At 42.0% G+C, this 16,109-nt stretch overlaps 1 protein-coding gene across 1 annotated transcript; it reads right to left on the minus strand.

Annotated features, from left to right (window-relative positions):
• Nucleotides 1-3,889: 3,889 nt before the first annotated feature.
• On the minus strand, nt 3,890-15,942 carry CCNE1 (cyclin E1). The gene is made up of 11 exons (XM_050311500.1): nt 15,803-15,942; nt 15,636-15,726; nt 15,412-15,480; nt 9,232-9,374; nt 9,019-9,154; nt 8,069-8,215; nt 7,177-7,272; nt 6,689-6,823; nt 6,496-6,607; nt 6,253-6,410; nt 3,890-5,392 (listed from the first exon to the last, which is right to left on the minus strand). Exons 1-11 carry the CDS (start codon nt 15,814-15,816, stop codon nt 5,270-5,272), a joined length of 1,224 nt encoding a protein of 407 aa, XP_050167457.1. The 5' UTR covers nt 15,817-15,942; the 3' UTR covers nt 3,890-5,269.
• Nucleotides 15,943-16,109: the final 167 nt, after the last annotated feature.

The raw sequence follows: 16,109 nt of genomic DNA on the forward strand, positions 1-16,109 counted from the left end.
AGTCTGAACACGATAACCTGGCAAATCACAGCTGTCCCTACTTCTTTTTTTGCCTTGCGAGGGGGGAGCCCAAACTCGTTCCTACAGTTCTATTACATTTTTACTCTCTTTGTGGTGAATGCCTAATTTCCAGCCAAGCCACTTATTTTTAGTTCTACGTGAGGCGTCTTCCATCCCAATTTAAGAAAAAGGGTAACAATCTTAAATCCAGAGCAGCGTATGCTGCCTGCTCATGCAGATCAACCACAGTCTCACCCTCTCAACTTCAGTGGATTTTGCATCCTTAGACCATCAACAGCTTCCTTCTGCAAACTCACATCTGTACACAGGTTACTTTGGGCCCTTGAACCTCATGAAAATAAAATAATCTGCCTCCAATGGAAGAAAATATGAGATACCAGCTATGCTTTTAGCACCAGGAAAATCATGCCTGTGGGGTGGCCATTAGCTGCATTTTAGGAAATGTTTAGGCTTGTTGCTTTTCTCTGTTAGGAAAATTGTTTAGCTCTTGATTAAATCCATTATCATTTCAGTTTCAAGGAATGTTATCATATACAGTTTGTAAGAAAACCAAACATTTGATCCTTTGATTTTGCCTTTGTAGTATAAATGTATATGTGGCTGAATATTTATTTTTAAACAAAGTGTAGACAAACTGCAATATTGCCAGAAAGACTTTAAGTCCATTTAGAGAACCATTTCCTCTCCACAGCCACTGTCCATAAACACAGTACCTCCTCCTCTTTCCAGTGCTCATGGGAATTTAAGAATTACTTGTCCAGCCAAGGCCAAGGCAGAAATGTAACATTTGAGACTAATAAGACAACACAGGAGCACATGCTGATAAAGGAAATCCTTCCCTCAGACAAAGACAGATCTTTGTCAGGCACCTGCTCTCCTTCGCCCCAGGAGCAGGGGCTGGGGCACATCTCACTGTACAAGCACCAGGCAGAGGAAGCCCTGCACGTAATTTTTCCTTGTATTCCAGGCAAACATATCCTAAGCCAAGTGAGTGCTGTGCTCTTAACTTCAAAGCACAGAAGTCTCACAAATTGCTGTAACAAAGAATGGATATTAAAGTCTTCTCACATTTGTACAGTTATCTCCTGCCATGACACATAAAAAAGTAAAATCAAACCTCCAAAACCTCTTAATTACTCTACCTTGACTGCCCACCTCGTGGCTGGGGTTAGGGCAGGAAGACCAGAAGAGGGAGGAAAGAGCTGTGTTGGTTCCTGCACAGGCAGCACACATTGGAGCTGCATCCCCTATTTATGTGTCAAACCTGAGCAAAGTCTCCCCAGACAGAATACAATGGGACCTTGGTCTTGCCAGCAAGGAGGAGCTGTGCTTAATCCCCAATAAATTCAAGGCTAGACAAGGTCTGAGCTAACCTGTGTTATTTCACAGTATATGCTAGAGTCTCCCTTTTTTTTGAGGGGAGAGGGTTGTGAGGGAGGAAGTTTTGGAAGATGAGGGTATGAGTCATCTGATGCTTTAAATGCATGTTGTTAAACACCTAGAGGAAGCAGTTCCAGAACAGAAGATTTATGCCAACAAGCAAGGTAAGGTGGGTCCATCCAGTGTCAACCTGTGCACTTGTCAACCCTGCTGCACTGCACATTGACCCCCCACCTCCAACTATTTCCTAAGACTTTTACCTTGCAGTGCCCTGACTGGGTGTTCCTGCCATTACAACCTGGAAGAAAGCCTGCTGTGGCCTTTGGCAACTCCCAAGCAACCGTTCAGGTGCCCTGACCCCTCACCCAGGAGGGAAGGTTGCTGTAACTTGCACAGGGTCGGATGTCGCAGCCTGGTCAAAGGGAGTGTTCCACCCAGCCTGAATTCAGGCTGCTGCTGGGAGAGGAGGCGGCTGTGCTGAACAGGAAGGCAACAGCACCCAGGAATGGAGGGAAACCTGAGTCAGGCCACGAGAACCTGTAGGACCTGCAGCTCCCATGGGCTCCACCTCGTGCAATCAGGGGTGTAACAAACCCCTTGTTTTGAAATTCCTGACAACCAAGAGGAGATGCTGACCTGAGACCTAGAAAGGGACAGACAGCCACAGAGAAACCATCCTCCTGCTTTAGAGCAGACAAGCTATGCAAAACTATTTCCATGAACTGCTGTTAGGTAGCTACAGCACTTCCAAACCGAGTATCTGGCAGGCTCACAGTGGGAACCACCATACCTCCATCCTTTCTGCCCACCAGTGCTCCTCCTCCCCAGCTGCAGCCTCAGCTCTCTCACTTGGGGCCATTCCCTTCAATACAGCCACAGCCACCACCAACTTCACATTTTATAGTAGCAGTGATACAAAAATTAGCACTGGATTCAATTCTCTTGTTCAGTTTCTCCAGTGCCCCCAGCTTTCAGACCAAGGTGAGGGTTTGATACATCGTTATGACAAACCTTTCAGGAGGAGGAAGATAATCACATGCCACCTGGGTTACTGGAAATTCAATTTACTTTGGAGCATGCTTTATGCTGGTCTGTAGCTATTAAAGAGAGAGACATTTTCCAGTTGGAGTGTGCAGCACTGCTCAGCTAAATTGCTTTCTCAGGGTTGCCCAGTGCCATCGAGCCTCCTGCATCACCCTGGGGCCGTCATCCCTGCAGCCCCCTCCCACCTCTCAGGGTAACACACTGAGTCAGAGACAGCTTGCAGGAACACATTATTCGATATTAGCTCATCTTTGTTGCACAAACTTCAGCCCAGTTATAAACACACCAAACCCTTTTCTCTTACCTAGCCAGGCAGAATTGCCCCCTTGCCTCCCCCAGCCAGCTTGGGCCAGGATTAGAGAGAATTTAGCAGAATAGGATCCATAGACAATTAGGGAGGAAACTCCTTCTTGGACTTTTTTTTCATTTTTTTTCCAATAGGGAAAACTGTCTTCCTTACAATCAGCTGCATTCTTTCTCCCTAAAATGTTTCTCAGCCTGTGGCAACTCATGCATAATTTTTTTTAAAGCTACTGTAGAAAGAGAGAACCACACTCAGACAGACACAGTTATCCACGTGTGTTGCAGGACAACCAGAAATGGAGATAAAAGTAAGAAAACAGCTCTCAAAGTAAGTCACCCCATCTGGAAAGTGCTGCATCTCTGGCATGTGACTACATTCTTACCTAGGAAGCTGCAAAGCCCCGATCTCCATGCTCGGAACAGACTGCTCCCAATTGGAATAAAAGCAAGATGACCTTTCAGACAAGAAAGAGTTATAAAATTAGCAGGATCTCTGAAGAAGAAATCAAATTTAGAGGCCTGTTATCTGAACAGTTTCATTTATATATATATATAGATACATCTATATATCTGAGATCCTGATTTCCCACACAGCCCAGAGAACACATGGAACACCTGCATTCACTCTTGCACACGTATGAACCACAGTTAATATTTACCATAAACAGGAAGCTGGAGTTCACCATATCTGTAACGTTACTGCAGAATATTTTCTTGAACAGTTAAAAATGCAATCCTTATTTTAAGATGCTACTTACAATTCCAATTTTTTTGGTGAAACAGGTGAAAGGGACCAAGAACTGAAAAGCAACAGCAAAAGGACTAGTATACTGAAGCTTGCCTGGTGATTTAGGAATTAAACCTAGAAACTACCTTTCAGGAGAGTTAGTTTCCCCCACCCATCCCCATTTTGTGTTCTAAATGTAAGGACAAAATACCAAAATGTTTCTTGAAAAGTCCTTCAGTGTTACAAACTTTTTCAATAACTGGCAAATATGACATTTCTTTGCCTAGGACATGTAATTCTGAGAAATTAAACCCTCACCAGCAAACTTGTTCAGCTCACATTTACACTTACTTTGTTAGCACAGAACTTACAACCGCTCATTGCAAGGTAAAAAAAGCCAGCAGCACCAAATAATTTGCTTACCCTTAGTTACCAGAGGCATTTTTATTACATTAAAGCTTTAACATTTATCAGAATACTGGGTCAGGGAAGAGAAAGAGGGAGAATAACCAAAAAAATAATAAAAAGCAGCCTTGTTGGGAACTAATGTTTAGAAAAAGTAACAGAGTAGGAGCTTCCTGAAGTATTAAGTGTTACAGCATTTAAGTTATCTGCAGCAAGTCATGATGAATCCTGGTAGTCTCATAACAGCTTTAAGTATTGTTGAACAGTCCTTCAAAGCAAACATCACAAGAAAAAACAGGCAACCATTTATTTCTGTATTCCCCTCTTCTCCAGAACCATGGCTTTCCAGAAAATGTCCTGCTAGGACTTCTGAGGTTCTCACACATTGCAAAGGCCGAGGACCTTCCTGTAAAAAGGCACACAGCTTTCCAGAATTTCATTTTGCACAGATTATTACGATTATTTTCACAGATACTATGCCAAAATCCCAATATTTAAATGATTATGTTTTAAGAGGTAGACTTTTCCTGCTGATCACCTCTCACTAACCATCACAAAAGGGTAACAAGCCAGACAATGAGTCAAGGATTTCCCAATATGCTGATGATTACAAGTGTGTTGTGGAAGGATTCCCCATATACTTGTCATGTTTATTATCCCCTCCCTAGCCTCCTGCATCTGGCTAGAGGAAATCCAAGTAACCCAACATGACAGTTTTACCTTAGTACCCAAAACAAATGTTTCAATTGATAAGCCAATAGTGGTAAATAAATAAAGCAATAGTTACCACACTATTCATCCCCAACTCCCACACCACTAGTGGTCACAGTCTGAAAAAACCTTAGCTGATCATAATTAAAAGAAAAATAAAAGTATACATAAAACCAGCTGTCTTAGACAGCATTTTTATTAAAAATGAATACACAGAAACATAGCAGCTTTTACAATAAAAAGTTTTTTAAAAGGCATCAAGTTGTAAGCCAGCCATTCAAAAAAGAGGCTTTGAAATGTTGTCTTCCACAGCAATTTTTGCCCATTTGTCACCAGGGGACAGATTACCCAAAGGACAAACAGGGACAGGAACTAATTTAAACTTCAAGCCCTTTTTCTGAACAGTGGATCAAGCATCACCCTCCGTAGCAGCATCTGGAGCACACTTCGGTGTTCTTTCAAGTGGCTGGTGTACTTGATCCATCTCTTTAAAAATATTTTAACATTCAATAAAACTATTTCAAATAGAGAAACTCTTCTGTCACATGAAAGCAAGGTTTCCTTTTCAGATTCCATAAAAGCTTATGAACTTCACTGGCAGCATTTCTGTAATGGAGCAGGAGCGAAAACCAGCAGAACAGGCACTTCAGCAGAACTGTCTGTCAACAGTTTCCAAAGTCATATTGATTGTAGTCCAGAAGACAGTTTCTTACTACTTTGTGGTGGTGTAAGGACACCAGTAGGGAAAGGTGAAGTCCTATTTTCCTCAGCCAATATGGCTTGTTTTGCTTGAGCTCTGTCCTGAAAGCACAGGAAAAAAAGAAATCTTTACTTTGGTATGTCTGTGCAACAGAACAATGTAATTCAGTGTTTGATAACTTGAGAGACTGCTCATCTGGAAATGCATCTCTGCATCAAACCTCCCTAACACTAACTGATAAATCTTATACAGTACAAAATAGTTACTTGTAGTTGTCTTATAACTATAGTTGTATTTTAGTTATTATTAACTTTTGGAATCTGATGATTAGCATTAGGTATTCATAAGATGCAAACATTCTGGTACCTTCAAGAAAGCAAAATCCAGAAACTTAAGAGGACAAACTTTAACTTCTACTACAATTAAAGAACCCAATGAGAAAAACAGCCCCAATAGCTAAGATTAACCACAATTTGTTGGACAAGATTTTGATCCTCTGCAAGATTCTCACACTAAAAAACCACTCTTGCTCAACTGCTTGTCAACTACCACTGTCACACAACATTCCCACAAGATCAGTCTTAAATGATCAGTCTTTATTTTTCTCTTTATCATCAAAGAAGATTGGATTGTCTGCATTTCCTATAGAGAAAGGTCTAATACATGGTATTTAAAATACCCCAAAGGTTAGAAATACACTTCTGATTTCCAGGGTAATTATCTGCCATTTGAGATTACAATCCTCTTTTTAAAATAAATACTGAACAAGTCAGTCCCAAGACAAGTCTCTGTCCCAAGAATTTTGGAACTGGAGTACAATCTTATGCCTCCTGTCATCCAAATACACTCAGCATCAATCTGATAATGCTTCACTTAAGTGTACTGTATGTTCTAACCAAAGAAGAAACAAAATTTCAGAGATTTCCCAGACAGATTCTGTCCCCATCATGCTCATCCATACCAGCAAATCAAAGCTGTTTATGTGCGTCTGTATATTGTGCAAATCTTCGGGAGCTATTCCACTAAAGTGTTTGAGTTTGGAGCTTCCTACTTCCCTTAGGGCCATCGCAAACGGGACCATCCATTTCACACATTCCTCTATCTCACAGAATTCATAACCTGGAAGACAAGGCACATGCTTATCTGCCTGAAGGAAGACATAATCACTGTCAATATATCAGACATAGTTTATAAATGCCAGTACCTGAAACCTTCTGCATCAGCTCAGATGAAGAGAAGTGATACAAAGCAGAAGCTGCAAGTATTCCGTATGTATATTCCAAGCAGCCAATATCCAGCACACAGAGATCCAAGAGCTTCGAGACAATAGATATTAATGAGCATAGCAGAAGAACACTTTTCCAGGTGAAGTAGCACTTGAAGGAAATCAGTCTTACCTCTGTTATTTGCACAAATATCTGCTGAGGATATTGTGGCAGCATTACCTCGTAAAGCTCATTTAAATATGCAACTTGCATGTAAACGTTTAGCCACGATACAACTGTCAATGGATTTAAGTTCCAATTAAGAGCCTGAAAGAACAGACATACGCAAGACTTCAGTGTCAACAAAGAGCTCCTAACCTAAACCATGCAACTTTTTATACTCCAGATCAGAAGCTCTCAGATTAAGGCATCTTTGAAACACACTAATCATATCCTCTCCTGTACCTCTTCCTGCTGACAGGGTCAGAGAACAAATCTTTCAGTTAATACACACATACTAGAGGATGCTTTGGATCACTTATTACACTGTTTTCTAATTAATAAGAGAAATTGTGCCTCTTAGCACCACATCAGATTAACTGAGGTGCTCTGCTTTTAGTCTGATCATACTATACATTTTTAAAAACTGAAGTGGAACTAATTCCACTTTTAAATAGTACCTTCATAATTATCAACTCCATACTGATGATTTCATCTTCTGTACAGGCTCCATCTGTAACATAGGCAAACTGGTGCAACTTGGGTGGATAAATTTCCTGGAAGACAGGAGACCATGTATTAAATTTGTACCATAGGTTGTAACTAGTCTCATGTTAAATTAAAAAAATATTTAAAAAAGAAACAAAAAGAACAGCCCACCGCCACTTTAACCTTTCAAAAGAGAGCAGAGAAGGGGAGAGAACCACCCCCATTTCCAAATCCTGTTGTTCTCTTATGCCTTTAATAGACACAGATTTTTTTGTTCATCATAGCCTTCAACTTTCACTTTGGGTGGATAAGTACAAACTGCATTATGTTTGACTACAGCACCACTATGACTGTATCATAACTGGCATCCAGATTTTTTCAAACATCCTAAAGAAAAGGCCTTTTATCTCTTGCTTGATAAGAGCAGATTGAAGAATAGCTTTCCTAAATGACTAACAGTAAGAACTTGAAAAGCTCTGTGTATTTTAATAGTTCAATTTGTTCCAGTAAATAAAGAATAGCTCAGACTATTGTGCAGTAGGTATTCTACTGACAACAGAACCGCAACAAGTGGTCTCTGTATACAGCAGTCAGCTAAAAATTCATTTAGCAACAGCAATTAAAACTTTAGATTTATTCTAGCACTGAATTCTCTAATGAGATAAAACTAGCTAACATCACTGTACAATTTTACCCATTCCTAAAAAAAAAAAATAGGAGTGTTGAAAGAAAAAAGGATCTTTTTCCTATCTCCCAGCTGAAAAAGTCATAGCAACAAACTCCACAAAACCTGCCAAAACGTGCCTAGTGTACAATGAGTGTGCATCCACATTTTTATGTGTGAGTAAAGCTGGAGATACTTACCTCAAGCTTTGCTGCTATGAATAAAGAAGTGACACCAATAAGCTGCAATAGTGTTTTTACAACATCCTGTTGTGTTGCCATAAACCGATCAAAGAAATCTTGTGCTAAATAAAAAGTTTCTCTGTGAAGCTTGTAGGCTTCACAAACCTGGGGAGACAGAGATCACAAAGGTCAAGAACACTGTTAAAGAGTCAAAAACAGATGCTATAGATGTATTAAAAAAAAGCAAGAGATAGACCTAAAATTCATATTGGCTTTCTGCTTCACTGCTATTGTGAAGTAACATGTTAACTAAGAGCATGAGTTACACAGTTTCCTTTGAATAAAGATGACTGCCACTACAGTAACTTCCAAGAAAAAAAAAAAAAAAGATCATAGGGAAAACCCTTTTAGGAAATGCAAGCATATGTTTCAACAATGTCAGAATATTAGTTCCTCATTTTTTTGCAAAGATGCATCATTCTAACATCTCAAAAGAGCAAATTCTCACAAGTACTTTAGAATTAAGAGATTATGCCACCAAGTCATCCAGACAGCAAAAAAGACTCACAGAGAGGAGGTGTAGCACATTCCACATGTCAAAAACGGATAAAAAGGCTTGTGAGATGGATCTGATCTCTAAGCCACCCCACCTTCCTTCTTACAGTGACTTTCATAATCATTTGTCCAGCTTTTATCTGCAGCATGACCTTAAAAAGCTTACAGTGTGTTAGGCAAAAATTGATTATTATCCACTATCAATCTAAATGAATGATAGAATATATTGTCAGTTTGCAAACCAACTCAATACATCATATACTCTTTAAGTTTGGTGCGATTTATTGACAAAATTTAAGATGAATACAAGTATCTGGAGCTAAACGCAAAGATCATTAAGTGCACTCATGACAGTTATTAGTGCACTTCAACAAAAGCACACTTGAAACACTCACAACCACAGGAAAGCTTACCTCCATTAGCCAGTCTAGAAGGATTGCCCTCATTTTAGGTTGCAGCTGAGGGTGCCTTTGCATATAAAGTTTATCTCTCACGTAGGTCTCTTCTTTGTTTATCATGTTTTTCCATACGTCGTCCCTGTTTGCCCAGCTAAGACAGATCAAGGTTTAGTCTTGAATCATCAGCCAAGAGGAAGGCAGAGTAGCAGCAGAAAGCAGCACACTTACCCTAGAGCTGGTAATGGGGTGGCTCTGGTTGGAACAACACTCAGATGTATAAAGCGAGAGTAATTAAGGCTCACTGGATCATCATCTTTATCCGGAGTAGGAATTAGCATGTGGGCATTCTCGTGAATGTTATTCCAGGACATCTAATAAATGAAATAGATTTTACACTGTGCATTTTTAGATAGTAATTCTACTTACAACTAAAATTATTATCTAAAAAAGACAATGGCATGAAAACTATGATAAACTCTATGATCTCCTCTTGACCCATCACTGAAAAGAGCCTGGCTCCGTCTTCTTTACATCCTCCCTTCAAATATTTATATACAATTGATACAACCTCCATAAGCCCTCTTTTCTCCAGGCTAAACAGCCTTAGCTCCCCCAGCCTTCCTTATAGGAAAGGTGCTCTGGTTCCTGAATCATCTTAGTGGACCTTTTCTGGACTCTTCCCAGTATGTTCCAGTCTCTCTTGTACCAGGGAGCCCAGAAGTGGATACAGCACTACAGGTGTGGCCTCTCCAGTGCTGAGTACCTGGCTGTTGCTTAGAGCAGAGAAAGTTTGCATCTAGAGCTGGAGAATATTCACCCTGTTCTCCTTTTCAAAGACCACAACTGTTTCATGGAAGACTATTCAAGTCAGTCTGCTATTGTCACACTGCATTTTGTTTTTACCAAAAACATACTTGCCCTCAGGTGAAGAACAAGCAGATGGAACTTTATGACCCAAATACGAGGTCAGGATTTCTGTTAAGGAACATGTAGATAGGATGCCTGAAGTCACGGTTACATGTAAACCATCTCAGATAGTGAACACAGGAAAACAGTAGTTTATAGAATTTCTTACTCATTCATCTAGCAGTGTTAAAATAAAAGACCAAAGCACTTATGATCCAATTGTTTTCAGAATAAAGCAAGTGCATGTTAAGCAACTGCCACTAAACTACCAAGTTGACAATTTCATAGGCAGCATTTCGCTAAGGTCTGCAAACAGACATCCAACTCTTCACCTGTCATGTCCTTTTACTTTCATTTGGACTAGAACTTAAGTTTAGATTTGCTTTTCTCCTGTCTTACTCAAACAAGTATCTTGTTGTACACGTCACACAATTCCCCAGGAAAATACTACTTGTTTTATTTGTAGTAGAATACAAAGCCAGCACCACGTCATCATGCCTAAGCAAATTAAAATCTGGCATTTCTGCTTAACAGTGAGGTCAGCCATTTTGCTGCAAACTGATCTGTTCTGCACTGCTGAAAGGAGAGAACTCCATAATAAGATTTCTAATGTGCTTAGAAAAAACTTTAAAAATATCAGAAGAATCATTAGGTGCTAACAAGCAAAACACTGCATGAAACTTTGCCTCTCACAAAGAAGCTTCCACACCTGATTTCTGCCTTGTCCTTCCTACAAATGACATCACTTCCCAGCAAAATGGGCACCTCCTGCACCAGCTTCAGAAGCAGAAACCACTGGATTTATGAAACTAAAACCACATTTCAGTTTGCTCACAGCTAAGGTTGCTTTGTACTTTGAGTTACTGACACACAGATCAGTCCTTTTTCTTCTTTCTCGTTCCACATGCAAACCTAGCACAGCTACATACCCAGCTATGCCGCAATGGTATTTGGGTGGGGAAAGGCAAGAAGAGGGAATTGTATTTTTATCTTAAAAATTACAGACTCCTTACAAACTGAAAATTTGAATGAAAGAGTCACATCAGCATTGCTTTAAGTTAATTTTTGTCCTCCCTCCCAACTAGACTTTAGTCACACTTTGTTCTCCAAATTGCACAGCAAGCCCAGCTGCCAACAGCCTTTGGAGAAGTGCTGTCTTATCAGTTAATCAGCAAACCAACAGAAAAAGCAGTATATTATATAATATCTATTTAAAGGTGCCTACTACACCAGCAGCTTCTGAAGGACCGGAGATCTGCTCCACAAAGTTCTCAGAGTTGACACCTCACATACCACATGCAGTAACAGTTACTGAAAAGACTTCACCACCCTCAATCTTCTATAACAAAATAGAAGTAAAGGTCAAGAGCCTCTTCAGTGTTACGAGAAGAGGGGAAAACAAAGTTTTTTACTACATTATGTCACTTTACAAGACAACCAGGGAAAAGATGCAAACAACACAAAGTATATAGCTTAGCTAGAGACAAAAAGGAAACTAATGTGTAGGGCCCTCAAAAGAAAGAGGCTACCAGGGAGGGTGACACGAGTCTGAATCAGTGTAGGTGAGGGAACACCATAACTCTGACACAGATTCTGGCTGAGGGAATGAGCATTATCAGACTTTTGAGCCTCTAAAGCACATTTAGCAAGACATTCAATCAAAATTGAGAAATATAATATCAAGAAACTGCATTACATCCCACTGTAACTGTAAGGAAATAGGAGCCATCACTGAGTAAAGAAACAGTTTAGGGTGGGGAGGGTGTGAGGAAACCATTAAGAACTTCCTCTGGGCTTGCACAGAGCCAGTTTAAAAGCAGGGACCTGTCAGAAAGCAAAGATGTTACCGAGAATCTGTGCAACCTAACAGAGGAGATACTACAGTCCTGGGCTTATTTCTGAGGCAAACAGGAGCTGAAGTAAGATGCAAGCAAAAAAATCAGTGGGGAAAACTGCCTCTTCAAATCTCTGTGGAGCCCAGCAGGAAAGCTTGGTGACACCCACACTAGTATTTCAGATATAGAGGTACAGATTGGAGAAATTAAACTGAGCACATGAGAAAGTTCCTTAGGAGAAGGAGCACCAAGGGCAGAAGCTAGGTGACATGAAGTCCATCAGAGTTCTAAACAATGAAAACCCATGAGTTCAGTGGTGGGTTTTTTTAAAGCTCAGACATTACCAGGCCTCAGTTTTCTGAAGCATGTCACCATTCACTGATACAAACATCCATAGAAATGCATCTTTGGAGCAACCTTCAGGATATAGGACAGACACAAAACAGAGCAGGTCATGACCAGTGGGGTCATTGCTTACAGGGCAAGCAGTGAAGAAACTTTCCTTCAGTGAAGAATCCACTCCTAAGAACACAAGCTGCTGAGACATCTGTGCATGTCAATGTGAGCCAGGAGCCACCAGAAGCAGCTTCCACAGACCTCGGGACATGGAGGGCAGCAGAAGAGGAAGAAGATGACTCAGAACTGCATTCAAACAGCTAAGTCAGAGGATTCTCAGCATGAAAATCAAAGGCAGGGGAACAGGAGGTGGACAGGCCTGTTTATCTCACCCTAAAAGCAGCACCCTGTAACAGAGACATTGGTAGCGATCAGCTAGACCACACAGCCCTAGTTTGCCCATCAGAAGTAGTAAGACCTACAACTCCAGCCATTTTTCACTCACAGGATGCATTAGTTTGAAGTATTTGGTTTTTCTCCACCATTGGAAAGGGATTCCAGAATTAATAAACAGGAGAGAGAAGAGCACCTCACATTATTAAATTGATCTAATTCTTTCTCAATGGTACAGAAGCTTCTACTACAATATTGCCCTGACTCAGATTAGGCTCAAGTCAAGCTCTCAGCCTGGATACAGTTTACAATCTTTAACTGTTTGTCTGAAGACTTGTAAGCTGTTTCTTTGTAGGATTTGTTTTGGTTTTTTATATTGGATCTTCTGAAGTCAATATACATTAATCAAACCAGTTTAGTGGAATATTTTGACAACACTGAGATCAGATTCCGAAAAATGTTTAGCGAGAAACTGATCAAAACTTTCCTGAGAGTTTACTCCACCCTTACACCTGAAAACATTAGTTAGTTTCATCTAAACAAACTAACTTCTAGATTCAATTCTCCACTTCAGATGGAGGTGGCCATGTAATTTGTATCACAAGTGCACAGATTAATTTAGTTAGATGAACTTTGTTTTACACGGAGCCTTGGAAGTGTATTCATCCACAGAAAGCAGCCAGAATTAATATGAGAATTGCTAGTAGAATTACAGCAGTGCCAGTTCTCTAGAATCAAACACAGAATTTATGCAATATTCTGCTGTCACAGACCTGATGATATAGCCACCCTTCATCACATAAAGGGTAACAGCATCCTAATTAAGAACTGAGGCCTTATGTTCCACAGAAGCAAACTAATGAATTGACTATGAAGATGTCATAAAGTGGGATGTGACCATGATATTTCGCTTTGTGGATAAACCAGTGTCAGTAAACAATTTATTTAATGTACAAGTCATGTGGTATGGGCTGCAGTGGATTTATAGCTGCTTGCATTTTAGAATTGTCGTGTCTCAACAGAATAACTATCGCCCTGGCTATCATACAAGCCTGCTATACTGCTGCTGGAACCGTAAACATATTCTCATTAGTGGTCCATGGCAATTTATATCAGAGAATAGCTTGTGTCACACCATAGACTGAAGAGCTGCTGCTGTGCAGCCAAATGTTAGCTTTTTTAACCAGATCTGTAACAATCTGGCTACTTTGTCACAACAAAAAAACCCTTCTCTATGAAGGGAAAGATACATCGATAGCGGTATTATTTATTTATGGCTTACAGAATCAAAGGGTCAAATCCCACCAGCATTCTATGCTTAACTCAAAAAATTCCCAAGTAAACATTTTTAATGCCTACCACCTAAATTATGTAAATTTTAGTTTACCTGTCACTCCTGAAGTATCATTAAATAGATAGCAAGCCAAGGACACAAACAAGAAGACAAAATTGGAAATCTTTATCTACTTTCAAAGCGGAAGGTCAGTGTATGCAAAACATACTTCAAGTTTCTTTCCACTGTCTTTCTGGAAAAAGGTAAAATTGGGTTCCTCTTGAGATTTTTTAACAATGCCTTATTATTATGCAATAAACATGCACAAGAAGGCCTTGCTCAGCTCAAACAGAATGAATCTTTTGGTGAAGGAGAAAGCTGTGGTGAAGGACAGGCAGCTCTTCCTTGTCAGAAGTGAGAAATTAGTTTAATATACTGCGCAAAAGAAAGACAGAAGGGAAGGAGAGATCCCCTCATTAAATGCTCACCATTTGAGCCCTGCTTAATATGTTGACTGATAACTAGTGTACGCAGTCGCAACAAGCAGAGGCCATTCCAAACAATGATGCCCATCTGTTATGGTACCACTTCAGTCTTAGAACTTCCAGCTGCCACTTCTGGTTAGATGTGCCACATTATGCACAGCCTCGCGTACCAAATGAGTGCAGCCTGCACAGCCCGGTCCTGACTTCTGCAACTTAAGTATCACCCTGCGTGTGCAGTGACAGGCTCAAGCCTCAGTGACAGTGACTGAGCGAGCCTGTGTGTGCATGCAGACAAAAAAAAAGGAGAGGAATTAACAAATAAACCTGTTCCAGAACACAGGCTACTCTCTTTTATTTAGAGTGGGCATCTCAGTGTACATGCTTTCAATACCACACACCAACATGGCATGCAATACAGATACCAAAAGCATCTTTGCTTTGAAGAACACACAGAGCATACAAAGGGAACTAGAGGACACCCCTAAAGGTAGTTTTCGCTTTTTAACTCAGATCATTCCAAATGTCTTACTGAAAGAACTGGCAGTGGTCATTATCAACCTCCATTGCAGGATTGATTTTCGCCAGTGACTTCACAGAAATTATCCCTTCATTCTACAGAGAAATGAAGCTTATTCTACCCTGCCATTAGCACCTAGTACACACTTCAAAGTTCTAATCAGGAACTTTGTCAGTATAATGACCCTTGTCAGTGAGGTTCTTCCCTCTTCCAGGTGACAAAGTAGAGACATGACTGCAAAGAGAACCACCTCAAGAGATGATTCTGTTTACATGCTGAAGTGTCTGCTGTTTGGTCAGCAAGCTACATGAGCACATGACTGTACTTTTGCAACTCTCTAGAGAAGTCAATGCAGAGTAGGCCTAAATGCATATTAAGACTTCTCTCAGGTGCACCCTTGCAATCCCTGGACAGTTAAACATACCTAAGTATTAGCATGTTTCAGACCAACACACCAGGCCTTGTCTCTTGCAAAGACTCCAAGGCAACGTGTATGAATCGAAGTGTTTTGCAGGCTCCATCACCAGGGCCTGCAGTCCCCCTTGCCCACTGCTGTGCACCATGTGGCAGCTGCATACGTGTTTCACCACGTCTGCAATAACAACGAGGCACTGCAAAACAATAACAGGGCTACATAAGATTACCAGAAGCCAAATCAATTACCTGGTTTGCACACTGCTTTTTTCTAGTCAGCTCCATTTTGGCAATTTCTTCATCGGGATCCTGTAAGAACTACAAAAAGCAGTATATAATTTCCGGAGCACAAAACGCGGGGCCAGCAGCTGTCGGTCCCCCAGGGGCACATCCCCGCAGCCCCAGCGCCGCGCATGGCCCCGCACCCCAACAAAAGGCGGCGAGGGCCGGGCACAGCCGTGGCCCGCACTCACCGTGGCCACATCAGCTTTCCTCTTGCGGGCTCGCATGGTCCCGTCCGCACCGCCGTCCGCCCTGGCGGGGCCCTTCTCCTCCGCGCGGTCACTGCCGAGAGAGGGGGAGCTGAGCGGCCGCGGGATCCTCCCGGGGGTGCCCGCAGGGCCCGGCCCGGCGCACTCACCTCTGCCGGCGCATGGTGCCCGCCGGGCCCAGCCGGGGCGGGACGCGGCCGAGCGGGCCCGGGACGCGGCGCCCACAAAGGGCGGCGGAGGCGCAGAACGGGCCGGCCCCGCCGGCTCCCCCCGCCCGCCCGCGCTGCGCTCACTCACCGCCGCGCCGGCCCCTTTCCCGGGCGGGGGAAGCGGGTGCGCCGGCGGGTGGTCGGCGGGTGCGGGGGGCGCAGCCGGCGGGGCCGGCCGAGGCGGGAGCGCGGGGCGGGCTGGGCCGGGCGCCTCCTGCCCCTCACGGCGCGGCCGCTCCGCTGCCTG

The sequence above is a fragment of the Myiozetetes cayanensis genome, unplaced genomic scaffold (assembly GCF_022539395.1).
Source record: "Myiozetetes cayanensis isolate MyiCay16 unplaced genomic scaffold, myiCay2020 scf16, whole genome shotgun sequence".
In the NCBI taxonomy this organism is placed as follows: domain Eukaryota; kingdom Metazoa; phylum Chordata; class Aves; order Passeriformes; family Tyrannidae; genus Myiozetetes; species Myiozetetes cayanensis.

Excerpts from the sequence above, each read along its gene's own strand:
- CCNE1 (XM_050311500.1), bottom strand. Across the intron at positions 8,216-9,018 it reads TTCTAGACTGGCTAATGGAG|GTTTGTGAAGCCTACAAGCT; the intron begins GTAAGCTTTCCT and ends CTGTCTCCCCAG. Across the intron at positions 6,411-6,495 it reads GCTGATGCAGAAGGTTTCAG|GTTATGAATTCTGTGAGATA; the intron begins GTACTGGCATTT and ends CTTGTCTTCCAG.